The sequence below is a fragment of the Oryzias melastigma genome, linkage group LG20 (genome assembly GCF_002922805.2).
Source record: "Oryzias melastigma strain HK-1 linkage group LG20, ASM292280v2, whole genome shotgun sequence".
Lineage (NCBI taxonomy): Eukaryota > Metazoa > Chordata > Actinopteri > Beloniformes > Adrianichthyidae > Oryzias > Oryzias melastigma.
Window position 1 is genome coordinate 3,347,954 of NC_050531.1, and position 18,811 is coordinate 3,366,764.

Sequence of the window (18,811 nt, forward strand, 5' to 3'; positions counted from 1 at the left end):
AAAAACAAGTTTTCTCGTGATAATGAGATAGTAAATCTCATTATCACATCATTATCATGTCATAATGTCTTCCAGCATCAGACAAATGATACATGAACATGTTAAAAACACCATCTCTATGGGGGTGGGTCTTAGAGTGGACACTGACTGAGACTAGACGGCACGAGGAGAAAAAAGTCTGCTAAAATAAAGCCGGCGGAGGGAAAGAGGTGTCCACCGTGGACATCTGGGTATCACCAGTGCTGCTTTTACAAGCCAGAACGGTGAGATCCTCCACTTTGTTTGCCTTCCAGCTTTCTCTGTTTGCTGCTGATTAACCGAGTCGAGTGATTCCAGATTCTGATGGACTGAACACCTGAACCAGGTGATTAGCAGCATGTCGAGTTCTGATAACTGAAGATAGAGGGTGTCTTAAGTCAGACCATGGATTGGTTTACTGGCAGACCATATTTTTCACAGACTGGCCTGTACGATTCTGAAGTTGGTGTCTGATTTTTATTTATTTATTTTTTTAGCCTCCAATTTTCTTTAACTTTTGAGGATAAAATAATTATCTTCTGTAAAATGCTTTAAACCTTATTTACACACTAGATTTTATGTAGGAATCTTTGGAGCTATAATGTTTTATCTGTCACTTTTTTATAAATAAAGTTTGATTTGGTTCTTCTGTTTCCTCTCTGGCTCTTTTTCTGCTAAAAGAAACTTTCTAAATATGTTTGTTTGAAATTAGAAGTCGGTGCAGCCACTTTGGGAAAGTAGCGGAGAGATTTTTGACATGTGAGCGACGTGACATGCGTCAGGATGTGGTGGCAAGAACCCAGTAGTTTTCCAAAATAAAACTTCCTTTAGAATCGGATTATAAATAAAACAGAAACACGGACCAGTACAGTCTGGAGCAAGAAGGGTTGGAAACCACAGGTTTAAGGACAGCGTTGAGCTACGAGAATTCTGCAGGATTGATTTCTTAGAAGTCATCCCAACAGTGGGAATCTTGGCTCAGCGTCTCCCTGCTTGGCATTGGGATCGCGGGGTTAAATCACCAGATGGTTCCGAGCCTGGATATGACTTCTGCTCAAAGATTCCCGCCTCAGGAAACGCGCCAAATTCCAGAGTGTGAAAGTCAGGAGGGATAACAAGCCACACTCGACTTTAGCACTTTAGGAGAAGCTCAAAGAAAACTAAAACAAGAGAAGATGTGACAAATGTTTTTATGGATTCCACCCAAGTAGCTCTAATCCTGCGTTTCTTACAAATATTTTCCAGCACTTTCCCAAAAACTATGTTAGTGCTCAGTTCAGATGTAAAGCGTCACGGAAGATCCAGCCTGTTTGTTTTTAAAGGAGGAAGCTTTTACTTTAGACTTGTACATCACAGAGACAAAGATTTGATTGTTTTACCTGTTTTTTTTTTTGTAAAACGGAATCATTTGAAGGAAATCCTCCACGTTTCCTGTTTTAGTTCTAACTTTACTTTTTAAGCAGCAGTTAAGAAGTAAAAACGTGACCTTGATCCCGGAACTCAAACAAATATTTTTCAAAGAAAATATTCATTTCAACTCAGATTGAGACGCTTGTGACTTTATATTATATTATTTTTAAAGATGCTATTGTCTTAATTTCTATATAAAAAGTTTAATTAATTTGCAGAAGACAAACAAGATTGTCTTGTTTTAACTGGTACACTTTTTGACATTTTAAAACATTTTATGCTTTTTTTCTGTACTTGAATTCCTTTTTATGTCACATTCAGGGTCAAATGGGAAATTCTGATTTTCAAGTATGCTAAAAATGAGCAGAAATTCCAGATGAGGTTCCAATTTTCTTTTAATTCCTTTTCAGTTCATCATGTATTTTTTAATAAATAAAAACAAGTAAAAAATCCTTTTTAACACATCATCAAGTGACCTGCTGACACAGTGCGTACATTGCAAAAACAGGCCTCCTAGAAAATATTCCTAAAACTTGAAAAAAGTGGAATAAAATAGCCGGCGGGGTAAAAAAAATGTTTAATATAAAATTAAATGAAAAAAAATCAATAAAATTTAATGTAAAAAAGGGTGTCCATGCCATTTACATGATCCATGTCCATTTATGTGTATTGAGCTGTTTATTTTTGTTGTGTTGATGCAGAAAATCAGTTACACTCTGAGTTTTTCAATATATAAGATCCTCCTGTTCTGAGTTTGAGGCTCGTTTTATGGTTGATATTTGGGAAGCTGCAGAAGCAGGGAGGGACCGTCAATAAAGTACACGGAAAGGACTTAATTTCTCCGTAACTCACCATAAATATTTTCAAAAACATAATTTGACATCAGTATTTATTACAGTTTAAACAAACTCCACAGTAATCCCACATATCATTGCTGTTAGTGAACCAGCGTGCTCGAGTAATGCAATTTGTAGACGTGTCCTTATCATCTCGCTTTGGACGACAACTGTTGGAAAAATGAAAGGAAATTTAGAAAAAAAATTACTACGAAAAACATTAAAAAAATATATCCAAAAGTTAGAAAAAAATGTCTCAAAATATTATATCAAAATTTTAGATGTAGTTTTTGTAGTTCTTCAAAAAAAAAAATAATTAATGAAAAATTTTTAAAAATGCTACACAAAGAAATTAGAAAAAAGTTCATCTTTTTTTTTTTTTTTTAAATACACAAAAAATTGGAACAAAAATCTGCATTTTTTTCTACACGCTGAAATAATCAGAACAAAGATCATTCATTTTTAAATGTACAAAACGGTAATTGGAACAAAGATAAACAGTATTTTAACTGAAAACAATATGATTTAATTCGTCAACTAAGATCATATTGTTATTAAAAAACGTTCGTAATACACAAAAAATTAGAACAAAGAACTCATTTTTTTTCTTTTTTTTAAATACACAAAAAATTGCAACAAAAATTTGGATTTTTTACACACACACACAAAAATAATCAGAACAAAGATCTTCTATTTTTTAAATTACACGAGACACCTTAATTGGAACAAGAATCCTCCATTTTAAAATTGAATGCAATATGTTTTTATACTCAGACATATTTTCTTAAACTAAGATTATTTTGCTATTGAAAAACTTTCTTAATAAAAATGTTTTTCTTGAAATTAAGACATTTTTTTCATTTTACTTTCTTAATTTTCCGTTTTTGCAGAACGGGGAATCATAACCCGACTAATAATTAAGTTAATTTCCATCATTGATTTTTAATTTTCCTCTGCAGAATGAATCACACAGCGATGTGAAAATAACAAAAATCAAGGATAAAACCCCCCAAATTCTGGCAGTGTTTCATGCAAATGCAGCCTTTTCGGTCTCCCCCGCTGGACTGACCTATTTCCATGCAGCCTGAGTGCTCCCCCCACTGCCCCTCCAACCCACCCTGCTGTTTGGACAACCTAACCTCATTTTGTTGTTCAATCCGTCGCAGCCAAAGTCAATACAAACCGGGATTTTTCACGGTCTTGGCAAAAGCAAATTAGTCTCCCCAGCACACAGCAGCTCTGCTTTGACACAGAATTCACCGACTCCGATCAAAAACTGCTAAAAGATGCCCCCCCCCCTTCCTTTTCTGAGGTGATACCAGCAGTCGGGTCGTCCTGACAGACCCCCAGCAAGCTGCTCCGGCTGATAACGCCGGGCTGGACGCTCACAATGAAACAGACCCTTTCACCCAAAACCGATTCAGGCCAGAACCCGGCTGACCGCCCCCCCCATCCCACCTTAATTACATTTAAAATATCTGAATGCATCGCCAGTTAATGAGAGGCGGGAATGAGATCCAGATGGATGCTGGGTAACGAGAGCAGAGATGTTGGCTGCTGCTTAGAGAGCTGGAGTTCATAATGCAATTTCAGCCGTGGTTCCTCCACAATGAAATGGCTTTTTCTAATGCACAGATGAATTATGCGGCGGCTCATTCCTCCCGTCAGGGACGCAGTTTGGACACTTAAATTAGCCTTTAGAAAGGACAAAACGCCATTAGCATAATTAGGCCGCCGTCTGAAGGACAGTAAGGCAGCTGGGAACACTTACGTTTGACGCCCGATGAGGAAGATGATGTAGGAGGTCTGGAGGATGAAGAGGAGGAGGAGGAGGAGGTCTTCATCGGGAAGGAGGTCTTCCCACGGCGAGAGGAAGGAGCGAGCACCCTGGAGCGTTTCAGGGGGATCACAGCTCTGGGTGGGGGGGCCACTCTGCCGTGGTAGTCAAAAAGCCTTAAGAAAAAAAAACTGAAAATATTACAAATGAATCAAAAATTCTAAAAATTAAACAAAAAAATCTCTAAATAATCAGAAAAAGTCTAAAAATTGGGTAAAACAACCAAGAATTCTGAAAATTCTAGTCACTAAAACATATTTTCTGAAGATTATTTTCCCCTTGGAAAAACGTTTTTAATAAGATTCTTTTACTTGCAATAATAAAAAAGACAGTTTTAGTTGAAATGAAGGTCTCTCACTTTCTTAAGAGTCAGTTTTTGCAGTTTAACTTTTATTTTATCTGCAAATTTTATTGATCAATTAAAAACTTTAATCCGAGTTGTAAATCCAGTTCATTTTAATTTTAGATATTTAATAACCTGAAATATATGGAGGGGGATGGTGCATGAGACGGAATTAAGGAGTTTGAAGAGCGTAGATCTGCTAAAAAACTCTACTAAAAGTTTGTGTTTGCTGCTTTTTTTGTTGTCAACCACAAAATTAAAAGACTTAAACGAGTGTATTCTTCGTTTTTATTTTCTTGTGACAAAGAGATAGTGAATCTCCTCATCATGAGAAATTCACTTTTTCGTAATAAGGAGGTAGAGGAGCTTATTATGTAAAGACATTTGTTTTTTTTCGTGGTAATGAGATAGTGTATCTTGTTATCACGAGGAATTGTTTTTTTTCGTGATAATGAGACAGTGGATCTCTTTATCACAAGGAATACGATTTTTCGTGATAATGAGATCCACTATCTCATTATCACGAGAAAGCGATTTTTTGTGTGATAACGAGATAGTGGATCTTTTTATCACGAGAAAATTATATTAGTTTTTTTCGTGATAATGAGATAGGGGATCTAGTTATCACGAGAGATTTGCTTTTTATGATAATGAGATAATGGATCTTGTTATGACGAGAAAAATAAATTAGTTTTTTGGGGGATAATGAGACAGTGAATCTTGTCATCACGAGAAAGCAAATTTTGTTTTTTGTGATAATGAGATAGTGGATCCTGTTATCACGAAAAAACAACATTTGCTTCATAGTGATAATGAGATAGTAGATCTTATTATCACGACAAAACAAATAATTTTTTTCGTGATAATAAGATAGTAGACGCATTATCACGAAAAAAAATGTTACATTGTGATAGAGAGATAGTGGATCTCATTATCACAAGAAAACGGAATTTGTTTTTTCGTGATAATGAGATAGTGGATCTCGTTTTCACAAGAAAGCGAAATTTGTTCCTTTTGTAATAATGAGATAATGGATCTTGTTATGACGAGAAAAATAATTTTTTTTGGGGGGGATAATGAGACAGTGAATCTTGTCATCACAAGAAAGCAAATTTTTTTTTTTTTTTTGATAATGAGATAGTGGATCCTGTTATCACGAAAAAACATTTGCTTTGTAGTGATAATGAGATAGTGGGTCTTGTGATAACGAGATAGTGGATCTTATTATCACGACAAAACACATTTCGTTTTTTTGTGATAATAAGATAGTAGACGCGTTATTACAAAAAAAACAAAAAAACAAAAAACATTTGTATCATTGTAATAAAGAGATACCGGATCTCATTATCACAAAAAAAAGAAATTTGTTTTTTGTGACAATGGGATAGTGGATCTCATTTTCACAAGAAAGCGAAATTTGTTCCTTTTCTGATAACAAGATAGTGGATCTTTTTATAACGAGAAAATTAAATTAGTTTTTTTTGGTGATAATGTGATAGGGGTATCGTTATCATGAGTAAATATTTTTTATATTTTCGTGATAACGAGATATCTGTATTTTTCCTATTTTTAAGTTACATCTTTTTGCAAAAAAAGTGACACATTGGATTAATTAACAAAAGTTCTTTAACTTGCAACATTTAAAAATATTAGCTTTATCAAATTAAAATTTTAAATGTAACAAATTACTTAACTTTTTTTTAACTGATCTAGTGTTTCACTTTTTACAGTGTATAAAGAAAACTACTTTTCTCTCACTATCACAGATATTTTCCCTTTTTTCCTATAAACCACATATGAACCAAATCTGTAAACTATTTCTCTCATCAGCTTATGTCAAACTCTTATGTCAAATTTGATGTTTCCTAAAAATGATCCCTGATTCTCCTGAAAGTATACGGAGGAACCAAAACGCTGAATGCTAAATGAAGACTGTCACAGCCCTCCATAGGTTTGACATTTACTAAATAGAAAATGTCTCCACAGTAAAGCTCTCTGATTGCTGGCAAATGAATGAGAACGAAAAACAAGCGCTCCTCCGTGGACATGTTGAAATTGCTCGCTTGATGAGTTCGGCCATTTTGACAGGATGACTACTTCATTAAGCCTCTCCGATAAGGCAGCCGAACTGTTTCTGACAAGAGAGACTTTTAATGAGGACGAGTCGCTCAGAATGATTTGATTGACCATTGGCCAAACCCCCACCTCAGACAGATGCCAGGCAGCAGGGAGAGCTGTGTAATTATTTTGTTGTTGTTGAAACGCTGGCCTTGAATATTTAGATTTTCCTGCTGTAAAGTGGAGACGGGGGGCTTTCATTTAGCCTTTCACAGACCCAGTCAAACGAGCAGAAGTGTGTGGAGAGGATTAAACTGTCTGTTAGTGGCTCTAATTAAAGGCTTATGCTCGTCTCGCTAACGAGCTCAGATGGAAAATTGTGAAAGCAAATGGAAAAATTCTGCTGTAAGTTAAACTTGGGATAATTTAGGAAAAAGATACAAAAAAAAGAAATGCAGATAAACAGAAATTGACCCTAAGTTGATCAGTTTTGTTTAACCACAGGGTGTACTGGTTTGTTTATTTTGTAAGAATATTCTCCTAAATCTTAATAAAAGATGACTTCTGAGAAAAATATGAGTTAATGTGAGGTAAAAACGTCTCCAGATCCAGAAAGGAATTTTAAGAGATTTTCCGTCATTCTCTCTTTTTTATGCCAGGAAAAAGAAGACGTTTTTTGTCTTTAATTTAAATGTGTCTTGGATTTTCTAAAGCTGTAAGGACCCACTCTGATGAAAATGGTGTTTTTAACATGTTCTTCCGGCATTTTTCAGATGACGGAGGACATGAAAATTAAGCTTCAAATTGCATTTCTGAGTATTTCTTTATGGCGTTTCAGGAGCAAAAAAAATATATATATAGCTTCAACACGCTTCGGAAACAGGGAGGGGAAGTGGGGGCGGGCTTGCTCACAACTCAGAGGTGAATTTCTAATGAACTCCTGCCGCTCTGAAGAAACTATGTCCTAACAATCAACACATGTTTCTTTGATTTTGGTTAAAGCGGCATCATGATGATTTAAAGACCACTGGGAACAGTTTGAAAACAGATCAAAAGATGATCGGAGTGGGAATTTAAATATTTAGCTTTACAGCTTTAGCGGGTCAACAAATGTTGGATTGTTTAATTCTCAGTTTTTTAAAACGTTGCAGATCTGTGAAGGCATTTTCTGCGTTTATCTTAGCTTTATTAGCCCTTAATGGAGATCTCAAAAGTCTATAATTTGGCTTAAGATAAACTTTTTACATATATATTATAGGACAGGGGTCTGCAACCAGTGGCTCCAGATCCACATGTGACTCTTTTATCTCATTGTGGCTTTTTGGCCAAACATTAAATAAGTCTTGGAGACTGCTGACCAGCCATGTCGACCATCTGAGACAGAAGCTCCCCCAAAACTACCTAAAGAAAACAAATAAACAAAGCCTGCAAGTCAAGACTACCAATACCAAACTAAAATAACAAAAGCCAGTAGTGTAAGACTGCTGACCCAGACATGTTGACCATCGGAGTCAGCAGCTCCCCCTAACCAAAACTACAATAAAATAAAATTAAATTAAATAAATACAATAAACAAAGCCCACAAACTAAGACTACCAAGGTCCAAACCCCAAACTAAAATAACAAAACCCAGTAGTATAAGACTACTAAGAACAAAGAGGGGAAAAAGAACAAAAATAAATTAAAGAAAATTAAAATAGCAACTTAAATGACTTAATTAGCGTTTATTTAATTTAAATTAGTTAAATTTATAAATTGATGGCTGAGGTGCAGATAGATGATAAACTATGAAGGTTTTTACATCCATGTTGACCTGAAGACGTCTTGGTTGTTTATAGTGAGGATTGAACAGTTTAATACACTTAAAAGCTAAAAAAATAATATTTCATAGTATGGCTTCTTTAATTGCATCACCTTAAAAATATATAATTTTAAATAAACTAATTAAATAATTCAGAGATTTATTGCAGAAAATAAAATATTTTCTAAAATTTTTCTTGTTATACAAATAAAAATGTGTTTTTTCCAGTTTTCAATAAAACTGTGTTAATGTTTCTGTGTCTTAAAGATCCTTCACTAATCCCTTTCATAAATCCTGCCCTTCACATCCTTTGTTTACCAGCTTTCTTCTGCCTCCATGATCAAACACTGAACAATAAAATAAACATCAAACCGTTTCTCTACAAACTTTCACGAAAAAAAAAAAAAACAGATCGAGATTCAGTAAAACGATTATTTCACAAAGTGAGATGAAAGCTACGTACCTGCTGTAAAAATCATCCCTGTAGTAATCGTAATCAAACTCATAACCACTGAAAAGACAAAGAGGAGCAACATTTAGTTCAATCTGATCAACACCTCAAACTCTAAACACTGATGCTCATCTTTAAAACAGAACATTATTAGGAGTAAGAGCAGGTAGAAACCGGAAAAAACAAGATGTTTTCTTCCACCCTGGAGAGGAAAATCAATGTTAGAGGCTGAGGATGGTGACGAATGCAGAGCTAAATAAAATCAAGCCAGGAGGCACAACAAAGAGCTGCTTTTCTCACTCGTCAGGCGTCTTAACAAGGATTAATGTATTACTATTTCAATCTGAAATAAGGGTTGGTTCTCGCCTCCTCTGTTCCTGGTCCATAATTACAGAACCACATCCTGGATGCTTTACAGCTGCAGCTGGGAAACACAAACGAGGCTTTATGCAAAACCCAAGCAGTTAACCTGAAGAGAACAAAGGGGCTAAAAATAAACCCATAAATAAAAACGCTGAAGATTTGGACGGAAAAACACAACAAAGTTTGTGACCAAAACAAACGAGAAAGGAATCGATTATTTTGTTTGTTTGTTTGTTTTGGTGACGCTTTCTTTTCCAGTACAGTACTTACAGGGTATTTACATTTTTAATGGGACCTACTGGGTACTTAGACGGTACTATCTGTGTACTATTTCGTTTGTCGTACCCATTGGGTATTTATGCTGTACACACTGGGTATTTACATGTTGTGTTGATGTGTCTTTTGTAGTACTTACCTTGTGTAAGTACAAGGTACCTTGAATTTATTTACCATGTGTAACAGGATACTTACTCTGCTCTAATTAATAGTAAGTACCACGAAAACACACATAAGTACCACATAAGTAATAAGTAAGTACCCAACTTCTTACATAAGATGAGTACTATGAAAAGCAAACTTGGTAAGTAAGTAGAAAGTAGGGCTGAGAATCTCAGAGTGACTCAGGATGTGATTCACAATACATGACTCACGATACATGGCTCACGATCCATGACTCACGATCCCTGACTCACGATACATGGCTCACGATCCATGACTCACGATCCATGACTCACGATACATGACTCACGATCCATGACTCACGATCCATGACTCACGATCCATGATTCACGATACATGACTCACGATCCATGACTCACCATCCCTGACTCACGATACATGACTCACGATACATGACTCACGATCCATGACTCACAATCCCTGACTCACGATACATGACTCACGATACATGACTCACGATACATGACTCACAATACATGACTCACGATACATGACTCACGATCCATGACTCACGATCCATGACTCACGATACATGACTCACGATCCATGACTCACGATCCCTGACTCATGATACACGAATCACGATCCACGACTCACGATCCATGACTCACGATCCATGACTCATGATCCATGACTCACAATCCATGACTCACGATCCATGACTCATGATACATGACTCACGATACATGAATCACGACCCATGACTCACGATCTATGACTCACGATCCATGACTCACGATACATGAATCACGACCCATGGCTCACGATACATGACTCACGATCCATGACTCACGATCCATGACTCACGATCCATGACTCACAATACATGACTCACGATCCATGATTCACGATCCATGTCTCACGATCCATGACTCACGATCCATGACTCACGAAACCGATATGATCTCGATATGGCAAACATTGGAATAGTCAATATATTACCTTGGTAATCTATGATATATGACCATTTTTAAAACAAATATATCTTTTTTATTTTATTTTTTTATGCAAAGCGCCACCTGGTGGACGTTTTTTATATTATTTTAAGAAACCAATTCTAGGAAAGAGAGGACCGGTAATTGTTCCTGAGCTGAAATATTGCAATATTTTGTCCCACTTCTAGTAGAAAGTAAATTCTGGGTCCCTTTTCATAGTACTTCAAAGGTAATTTCTGTTGAATTACTATCCTGTTACACATGGTAAATACCATGACACATAAAACAAGGGAAAAATTCAAGGTACTTTATTTGTACTTACTTTGTTTTTACATGTGATAAGTACTAAAAGAGGCAAATTAACCAACATGTAAATACTCAGTAGGTACTATGTAAAAGTCAGAGAGTGTTACAGCATAAATACCCCGTAGATTTAATTTAATTACCATCTGTAATAAGATACCAACTCTGCTCTCATTAATACTAAATACCACCAAAAAAAAACACAGCAAGGTACCAGACAAGTACTATGTAATTACCCAACTTCTTCCATGTGAATACCATGAAACTCAAACTTACTAAGTAAGTAGAAAGAAAATTCTTTGCAATTTTTCACAGTACTTTAATGGTAGTTTCTGTTTACCTACAATCGTGTTACACATGGTACATACAATACATATATATATATACATACGGCTGTGAACACTAACGTGTTAACCCATGCGATTAACCAACCCGAATTAACGAGGTAATATTAATTAACTCAACTTAATTTCACCTCACAGAGAAGAAGTCAATGTTGTGCTAAAACACTTCTTTGGGTGTCATCCCACTTATACCATGGTCACTCACAATATAAATAAATATTTAATTGGTTTTTAGTACTTTAATCTTGTTTGTTATTTCGGTTTAGATCATTTTTTCACAAAAAGCGGGTCATTTGATCCGTGGTCTGTTGTGTTGTCACAGTAACATGGATTATTCTATCAAATTTAGCTAATAAAACATTGAGATCAATAGTGATCAATCAGAACTCGTGTGATTAATCAGATCTTTTTTTGTTGGTTTACAGCCTTAATTAAAAACAAAATGTTCTAAATATAATAATTTTGTGTTTATTTCTTATTGTGATTATTCACAGTTAAATGGTCAACAAATACTGTTACTAAAAAATAAAGTTAACTGCGATTAATCGCGATTAATTTATTCCAGGTTTGCGATTAATTCGTTTTTTTATTTTATTTATTCTCTGCCCTAATATAGACATAAATTCAAGGTACTTTATTTGTACGAACCTTGTTCTTACATGTTTTAAGTACTACTAAAGACATATTAATACAACATGTAAATACCCAGTAGGTACTTTGTAAAAACCCAGAGTGTACAGCGTAAATACCCAGTAGGTATAATATAAAAATCTATAAAGCAAATAGTGCCACATAAATACACAGGAAGTACCATATAAGTACCGAGTAGGTACAGAGAAATTACAGTGTAAGTACCAAATAAATACCAGCTCAGTGGCCCTGTGGTAGAGTGTCCGCCCTGAAGGCCGTGAGTTCAAATCCAGTCATACCAAAGACTCTAAAAATGGTTCCAGTGCCTCCCTGCTCGACACTCAGCATTAAGGGGCTGGATTGGGGGGTTAAACCACCGAATGGTTCCTGAGCGCGGCTGTGTCTGCAGCTCACCCCTCCCCCAGAGGATGGCTCAAATGTGGTGAACAAATTTCACACACCTGAAAGCATTACCTTTAATTCTTTTAATATACTTTATTTAACACCCATCCTCAACTCTTGGGCAGTGGTCCAGTATCGGGTCACAGAGAAAAAACAAAAAATACAACAAAAATATAAACTACACTTTTTATCTCTTCTTCTATAATGATCTTATCGTGAAGGAAGTTTTGATTTGGAAAACGACTGGATTCCCTCTACAAAAACAGACTCTTGACGCATGTCAAGCTGCTCAGTCGTGTGTCAAAAATCCATCTGCTATTTTCCTGAAGCGGCTTCGCCGACCGCTAAATTGAAACCACCAAGCTAGTAAAGTTAACAAAAAACTATTTTGGCAGAAAATAGGAAAGAACTTCAAACTGAAAGAAAGCTGCATTTAACAGACAAAAACCAGGAGTCTTTACTCCAAATCTGGATTTATTGTGACAGTTGTTCCCACAGACCATAATAATAATGATAATAATTATAATAATAAAGGAGAATATTCAGCAAGTCTAATGTTATGAGGAGGTTGCTAATAAAGTTGTTCAAACGATGGATTTACGTTTATTATTATATCAGTTTTTGTCTCTTTTTTTTTATTCAGTTTATCCGTCACGTCTTAAAAGTTGGACGAGGCTGAAGTTGGCGTCTGATTTTCTTAGCGGGTAGATGTGGTGAGAACGCAGCTTCTTGATCCATGAATGTATAAATAAAATGTAAAGACATTTTACAGAGCGTAAAGATAAAACTTTACCCCTCAAAAGTTAATGTTTGCTCGAGTTAAACTCAGGCGGAAGTTAAGCCCCGCCCATTGAGACAAAACACTGACACCACGAGAAAAAAAAGCGCACAACAGCAGTTCTTGAGATCTAAAGATTACTGAGAGTTACATCAGCAGGATGTGAGAGGAGGTTAATATTCATAAGAGGAGAGCTAACTTTGCATATTGAAAGGAGAGCAGATCTCACCTGTAAACAGCTGAGAGCGGCCGTTTGGAGCCCGCCTTCGGCCTGTAGGGCTTCGGCTCGCCCGCCATGTTTATGTCTGTAAGGAAAGAGAAGAAACTCTATTAATGGACGGATTTGTCAAATCTCGCCAATGGAAATATAGGATTTGTCCAAATTTTCTTTTTCTTCTTTTAGATTGTCTTTGAATTTCATTAGTTTTCTCTTTGTTCTCATCGTTATCCCAGATTTTTCTATTTTTTAATTCCCGTTTTCCTGCAATTGCACAACTCAAAACACAGAGATTGACCGAAAGTCCGCATAAAGAACCCACAAATATTACTAACATGTCTTATTATATTTATGCACATCTCTTTTCAGGACGAGAACTTCAGAACAGATATGATGTTGTTCTTGTCAAAACTCATCAGGAAAGAACCAAAGAATTTTCCCGATTGTCCCGATTGAACCGGTTCTGGTTTTCGGCCCGGAGGTTGGGGACTCATGATGTAATGGGAACAGACAGCACGTGAAAAAACATGGAGTCAAAATGTCAAACAGTGAAGGGGTCCTTTACCAAATGTCGATATGTGACGAGTTAGGAGTGAGAATGAGCAGTGGTGTCACGTGAACACTGTGTGCATGCAGTCACTAAGGAGCCAGTACTCACACTAGTACTGGTAACGACTAGAGTATCAGGTAATAGCACCGTATGACAGCAACACCTGTATGTCATTAGAATTCTGTAACCTACACCATCCTCACAAATACTTCACAGTACTCTACACACTACAATGGTACATTAAATTATCATGATGTTTCTTGTGGCATTTATCTGAAGACAAAGGACATATATAAAGAAAATTAAGATTTAAATTAAGCTTAATTATAAGTCCACTGGAAAAGCTTTGAAAATAGATAAAAAGAAGATCCGGTTTGATTTTTAAGAAGTGTCGACTGCTCACTACGACCCTCCATGGGTCCAGAAACCCAAAGAACCGCAGGATTTGTATGGGTCTACTCCTGTCAAGGTGGAGGTCTGGTCACCATTCGAAAACATAAAAAAGAGCGTTTAAGGATCCAACAGATGTCTATCTTTTACAACTGGTTGCTAAATGACCTTTTCTTTTAAAGAAAATACATTTCTCGACTAGATTTGCAGCAGAGCCGCTCTGTCATGCAGCATTCTCCACGTTCTTTCCTTTTCAAGTCGCAGAGTTCTGCGTTTTGTTGGCAGCCTGACTGCCCTTCAGCCAACCGGTCAGAATCCAAGCAAAGCCGTGAAAAAAGGTGACAAATGGAGTCGGGCAGCTTCCTGGATGCAGACATGAAGCTCCGTTCCCGCATCAGAGCTTCCAGGCCTCGAGTGCATCTGTCAAATGTCAGAGACATCCGCGTTGAGATGGAGCCACGCATGAGAACACAATTGAAATCTCCGCCGAACACACCTAAATGCTGATTATATAAATGTCCACAGCATGGTTGACATGTTGGTTCACGGAGAGAAATTCAAAAGAGAAAATCTGAGTTCTTTAAGAAGAATGCATCGTTACAGAGACGATCTACTCTGAGGAGAACATAAATTATTGTCGTTGGATTAATAAATGATGTGACGGCGACAGAAAACGGATCGCTTCAGGCAAAAAAGTAGAAAAAATGGGTTTCTGGTTTACCCAAATCTCCATTTTTGATATTGTTCACAAAATCCAACGACCTTTCGCTCGTGGGCAGTGAGGTACTCGAGTGGCTGCTCCATAAAAGATTTGAAACCAACAGATATTTGGCAATCACCAGGGCACACTTGAGAAGAGAAACCTTTTTGTGAAGTCACTTTAAATAAGAGCCTGTGCTGAGCACCTGTAGCTACACGGATCTCTTTAAAGGCTCCTCCTGACATATTGTTGTTTTTGCATGCAAACGCTGCTCCAACCATCACTTTTTCCCTTCTAGCGCCACACATTTGCTTAAATTATTTATGAGTCTGCCCTTCCTGCCAACGCCGAATAAGAGGAAGCACCCAAATCCCCAGGAGTGGAATTGAGAAAAAAAATCTGTTGGCAAACTCTCCTTCTTCTTCTTCTTCCAGGGACTGCTCTCGTGAGAAACGAGATTAAACTCCTCTCTGTTCGTAACATTCACACCTCACGTAGCATGCTAGGAATCGATGAGAACCAAGAGGAAATCTTGCTGGTTAACCCTTTAAACCGGAGCTCCAGTGTCTATGCTCTTTGATTTACTCTAACTTTCCAACCGTTAACACAATTAATGTAATTCCAGCCGATTCTGAAGGAGAAAAGTGGCGCATTAATGGCTGAAAAGTTACAGTATGTTAAAGATTTTGTTTTTGAGTGATGCCGGTGACGCCTCAGGTGTTACCGGGTTAACTGAGGGATAATTTCTACTAAAACGATACATAATTTACTGTATTTTGGGGGCTATAATGCCTGATTCGTGCTTGTGGTTGGAAGTGTAGCAAATGGAGGCCGTTTCCATTCAGCGCCCTTGTTAACGATCAATAATTCACAGTATTTTTCCGGCTGTAATAGCTGGTTCATACTGGTAGCGGAATGGGAGCGAAAGCGTCGCATAAGTGCCGAAGAACGGAGTCCGTTTCCATTCAGCGCCCTTGTTAACGATCAGTAACTTGCTGTATTTTCGGGGCTGTAATGCCTGGTTCACACTTGTCGCAGAAATGCAGCGGATCGTTTCGTTGTTTCGCGAGCCGCTTTTCTACTTCAGAATCGAATTACGTTGACCACGTTAACGGTTGAAAATTTACAGTATGTTAAAGATTTTGAGTTTAAGTGTCATCGGCGACGCCTCAGGTGTTAAAAGATCAACTGACAGATAATTTGTACTAAAACAATCAATAATTTACTGTATTTTCAAGGCTATAATGCCTGATTCATACTGGACGCGGCCCTCCGCTGAAGGCTCACACCATCGTTTCAGCGTCTGGTCTATTTCCTACGCGAGCAGCCAGTGAATCCGCCTCAATTCCGCGTCAAAATACTTGAGAAAATCCAGTTTATTTTCCAAGTATAACCAATTTTTCTCAATAAAACACCGTGATTGACAAATGTGATCATGTTTTTGTGTCTACACAGACTGTAGAGATGAAAATAAACATAGATATCGCTCCGCCTGACTGATAATCTCGAGGCTTTTAAGAAACAGCTGCTTTTTAAAAGAGCTTTTAGTTAATTTGTACTTTATTATGTTTTATTTATTTTCTCTCATTGTTTTACTGTCTAGAGCACTTTGTGATTTTATCTGTGAGGTGCTCTATAAATAAAATTTTACTAAATCTACTAACTACTCGCGTCTTCTTAGTAGAAACACGGGGTAATACTTTTAGGTTATTAACTTACCCATGATGGAAAAAAAAATCTCTGCACGTGTCGATAGTCGTGGAAAAATGGGCGTCTAGCGTTAAGTAGCGAAAAAAAAACAATCAAGCACAAAAAATACCTATATATTTCGTAATTTTGGGAGAAATTTTATTTAAAATTAGCAAAAACTGACAAAACAATTTAAGAGATAATACTAGACTGAATATTAACACACTTCACTACTGTAGCACAGTGATGGTTATTTAACTTTAGGAATCTGGTTAGCACAACAAATGAACAATTATTCAGATAACCATAACATAAAGACCATGCTAACAAATCAGCTAATCTCTTTATATCATTTATAGTGTATTATAAACTGGACACGTTTGGTTCACTGAGTTTGTTTCCGGAACAAATTTTCAGTTTTCTTCTCTTGGGTTGCTGTCAGTACTCATACACACATACAGTACTTGTTGTTATTTATTTACTCTTTAATAATATATAGGTTGCACTCCCGGCCAAACTATGTAAAAAAAAACAAAAACAATATTTATACAGTGAAGAATTTGGTAGCTGAAATCCCAAACAAAAAGATGGTTTGCTGAGATTCTCCTCCTCTGGTTCGTGGAGTTCGCCTCGTTGCCTCCAGGATGGGAGAGCTCCAGCTTCTCTGATTTAAGCTGTCAGGATGAATCTGACTCAAAACTTGGAGAGTTTAGAAAGGATTCTCCCAGTAAACCTACGCTGAGATTGAGAGGAAATCTACGATCGACTGAATTCTGACAGAAAGGAATCTAACAGATGAACACGAACTGACTGCTGATCATCACTAAAGACTTTTTCTGGTTAATAACAGTTACTATCTGGTACACACCAGTTATTAACCAGAAAAAAAACAATATTTCACTTCAATTTTTTTTGTTTTTTTTTTCTGGTTACTAACTGGTGCACACCAGTTACTATTATGGTGCACACCAGTTATTAGTCAGAAAAAATTTTTTTTATTTCAATTTATAGAAGAAAAACGTTTTTCTCGTTACCAACTGGTGCACACCAGTTACTACTTTGGTCCACATCAGTTACTAATCATGTTTTTTTTTTACTTCAGTTTTAAAAAGAAAAATGTTTTGGTTAGTAACTGGTGAGCACCGGTTACTATCTGGTGTGCACAGATGCTATCTAGTGCACATCTAAAAATGTCTTTATTCACTCAGTTTTTAGAAAAAAACATTTTACAGTTATTATCTGGTGTGCACCAGTTAGTAACCAGATTTTTTTTTTATACTTCAATTTATAGAAAAAAAAAATCTGGTTACTAACTGGTGCACACCAGTTACTAATCAGAAAACCTTTTTTTTTTTTTTACTTCAGTTTATAGAAAAAAAAAAGTTTTTTTCTGGTAAGTAACTGGTGCACACCAGTTATTATTTTGGTGCACACCAGTTACTAATAAGACTATTTTTTACTTCAATTTTTAGAAAAAAAAATTTTTGGCTAGTAACTGGTGAGCACCGGTTAGTATCTGGTGCGCACAGTTGCTATCTGGTGTGCACTAGTTACTAACCAAAAGTGTTTTTTGTTCACTTCAGTTTTCAGAAAACACTTTTTCCAGGTATTATCTGGTGTGCACCAATTAGTAACCAGAATTTCTTTTTTATATATCTCATTTTTTTTTCTTCTGGTTACTAACTGGTGCACAGCAGTTGGTATCTGGTGCGCACCAGTTACTAACCAAAAAGTCTTTGTTTACTTCAGTTTTTAGATTTTTTTTCAAGTTAACATCTGGTTTGCACCAATTAGTAACCAGATTTTTTATTTTTTTTTTTACTTCAACTTTTTCTTTTACTTCAATGTCCCTTTAGGAGCTCCGTACATGTGTGTGTTTGCATGTGAATTTGTGTTTTTACCTTTACTTTTAAAATATAACACTAGGTATAAAAAGTTCTCAAATATAAAACAAATAGTCATAGTTTTTTTTAATTCTACCCATTTTTCGGTCTAGTTTCCAAAGTGAAAATGTGCAAACAAACCATCTTAGACTTGAGGACATTTTCCAATGAACCAAGAAGGCATCATGCTGGACCATTCCTGCAGAATCCTCTCTTTTCCCTTACGTTAATTGATCATTTTAACAAACTCAACCATCAAGTATCCGTTCCACTGCATTCATGAACCAGAATGTTCGTCTCTGTGTTTGCTGGTCACTTCTCTGTTTGGCAGCTCGATCCACAGCTTGCTGGGAACCGCGGTTCTGCGATACCAAACCGATCCCAAAGGGTCATTAGGGCTGATGTTCTGTCTGG

General features: G+C 36.5%; 1 protein-coding gene across 4 annotated transcripts in view; it reads right to left on the reverse strand.

Annotated features, from left to right (window-relative positions):
* The window catches only part of LOC112151416 (RNA-binding Raly-like protein), a 161,394-nt gene that overhangs the window by 15,299 nt on the left and 127,284 nt on the right, over positions 1–18,811 (reverse strand). For all 4 annotated transcript variants that reach the window (XM_024280360.2, XM_024280358.2, XM_024280361.2 and 1 more), the window contains 3 exons: positions 13,198–13,273; positions 8,767–8,814; positions 4,036–4,217 (listed from right to left, as the gene is read on the reverse strand). In XM_024280360.2, the coding sequence (XP_024136128.1) occupies positions 4,036–4,217; positions 8,767–8,814; positions 13,198–13,273 (306 nt within the window). The remainder of the gene's footprint in view (positions 1–4,035; positions 4,218–8,766; positions 8,815–13,197; positions 13,274–18,811) is intronic.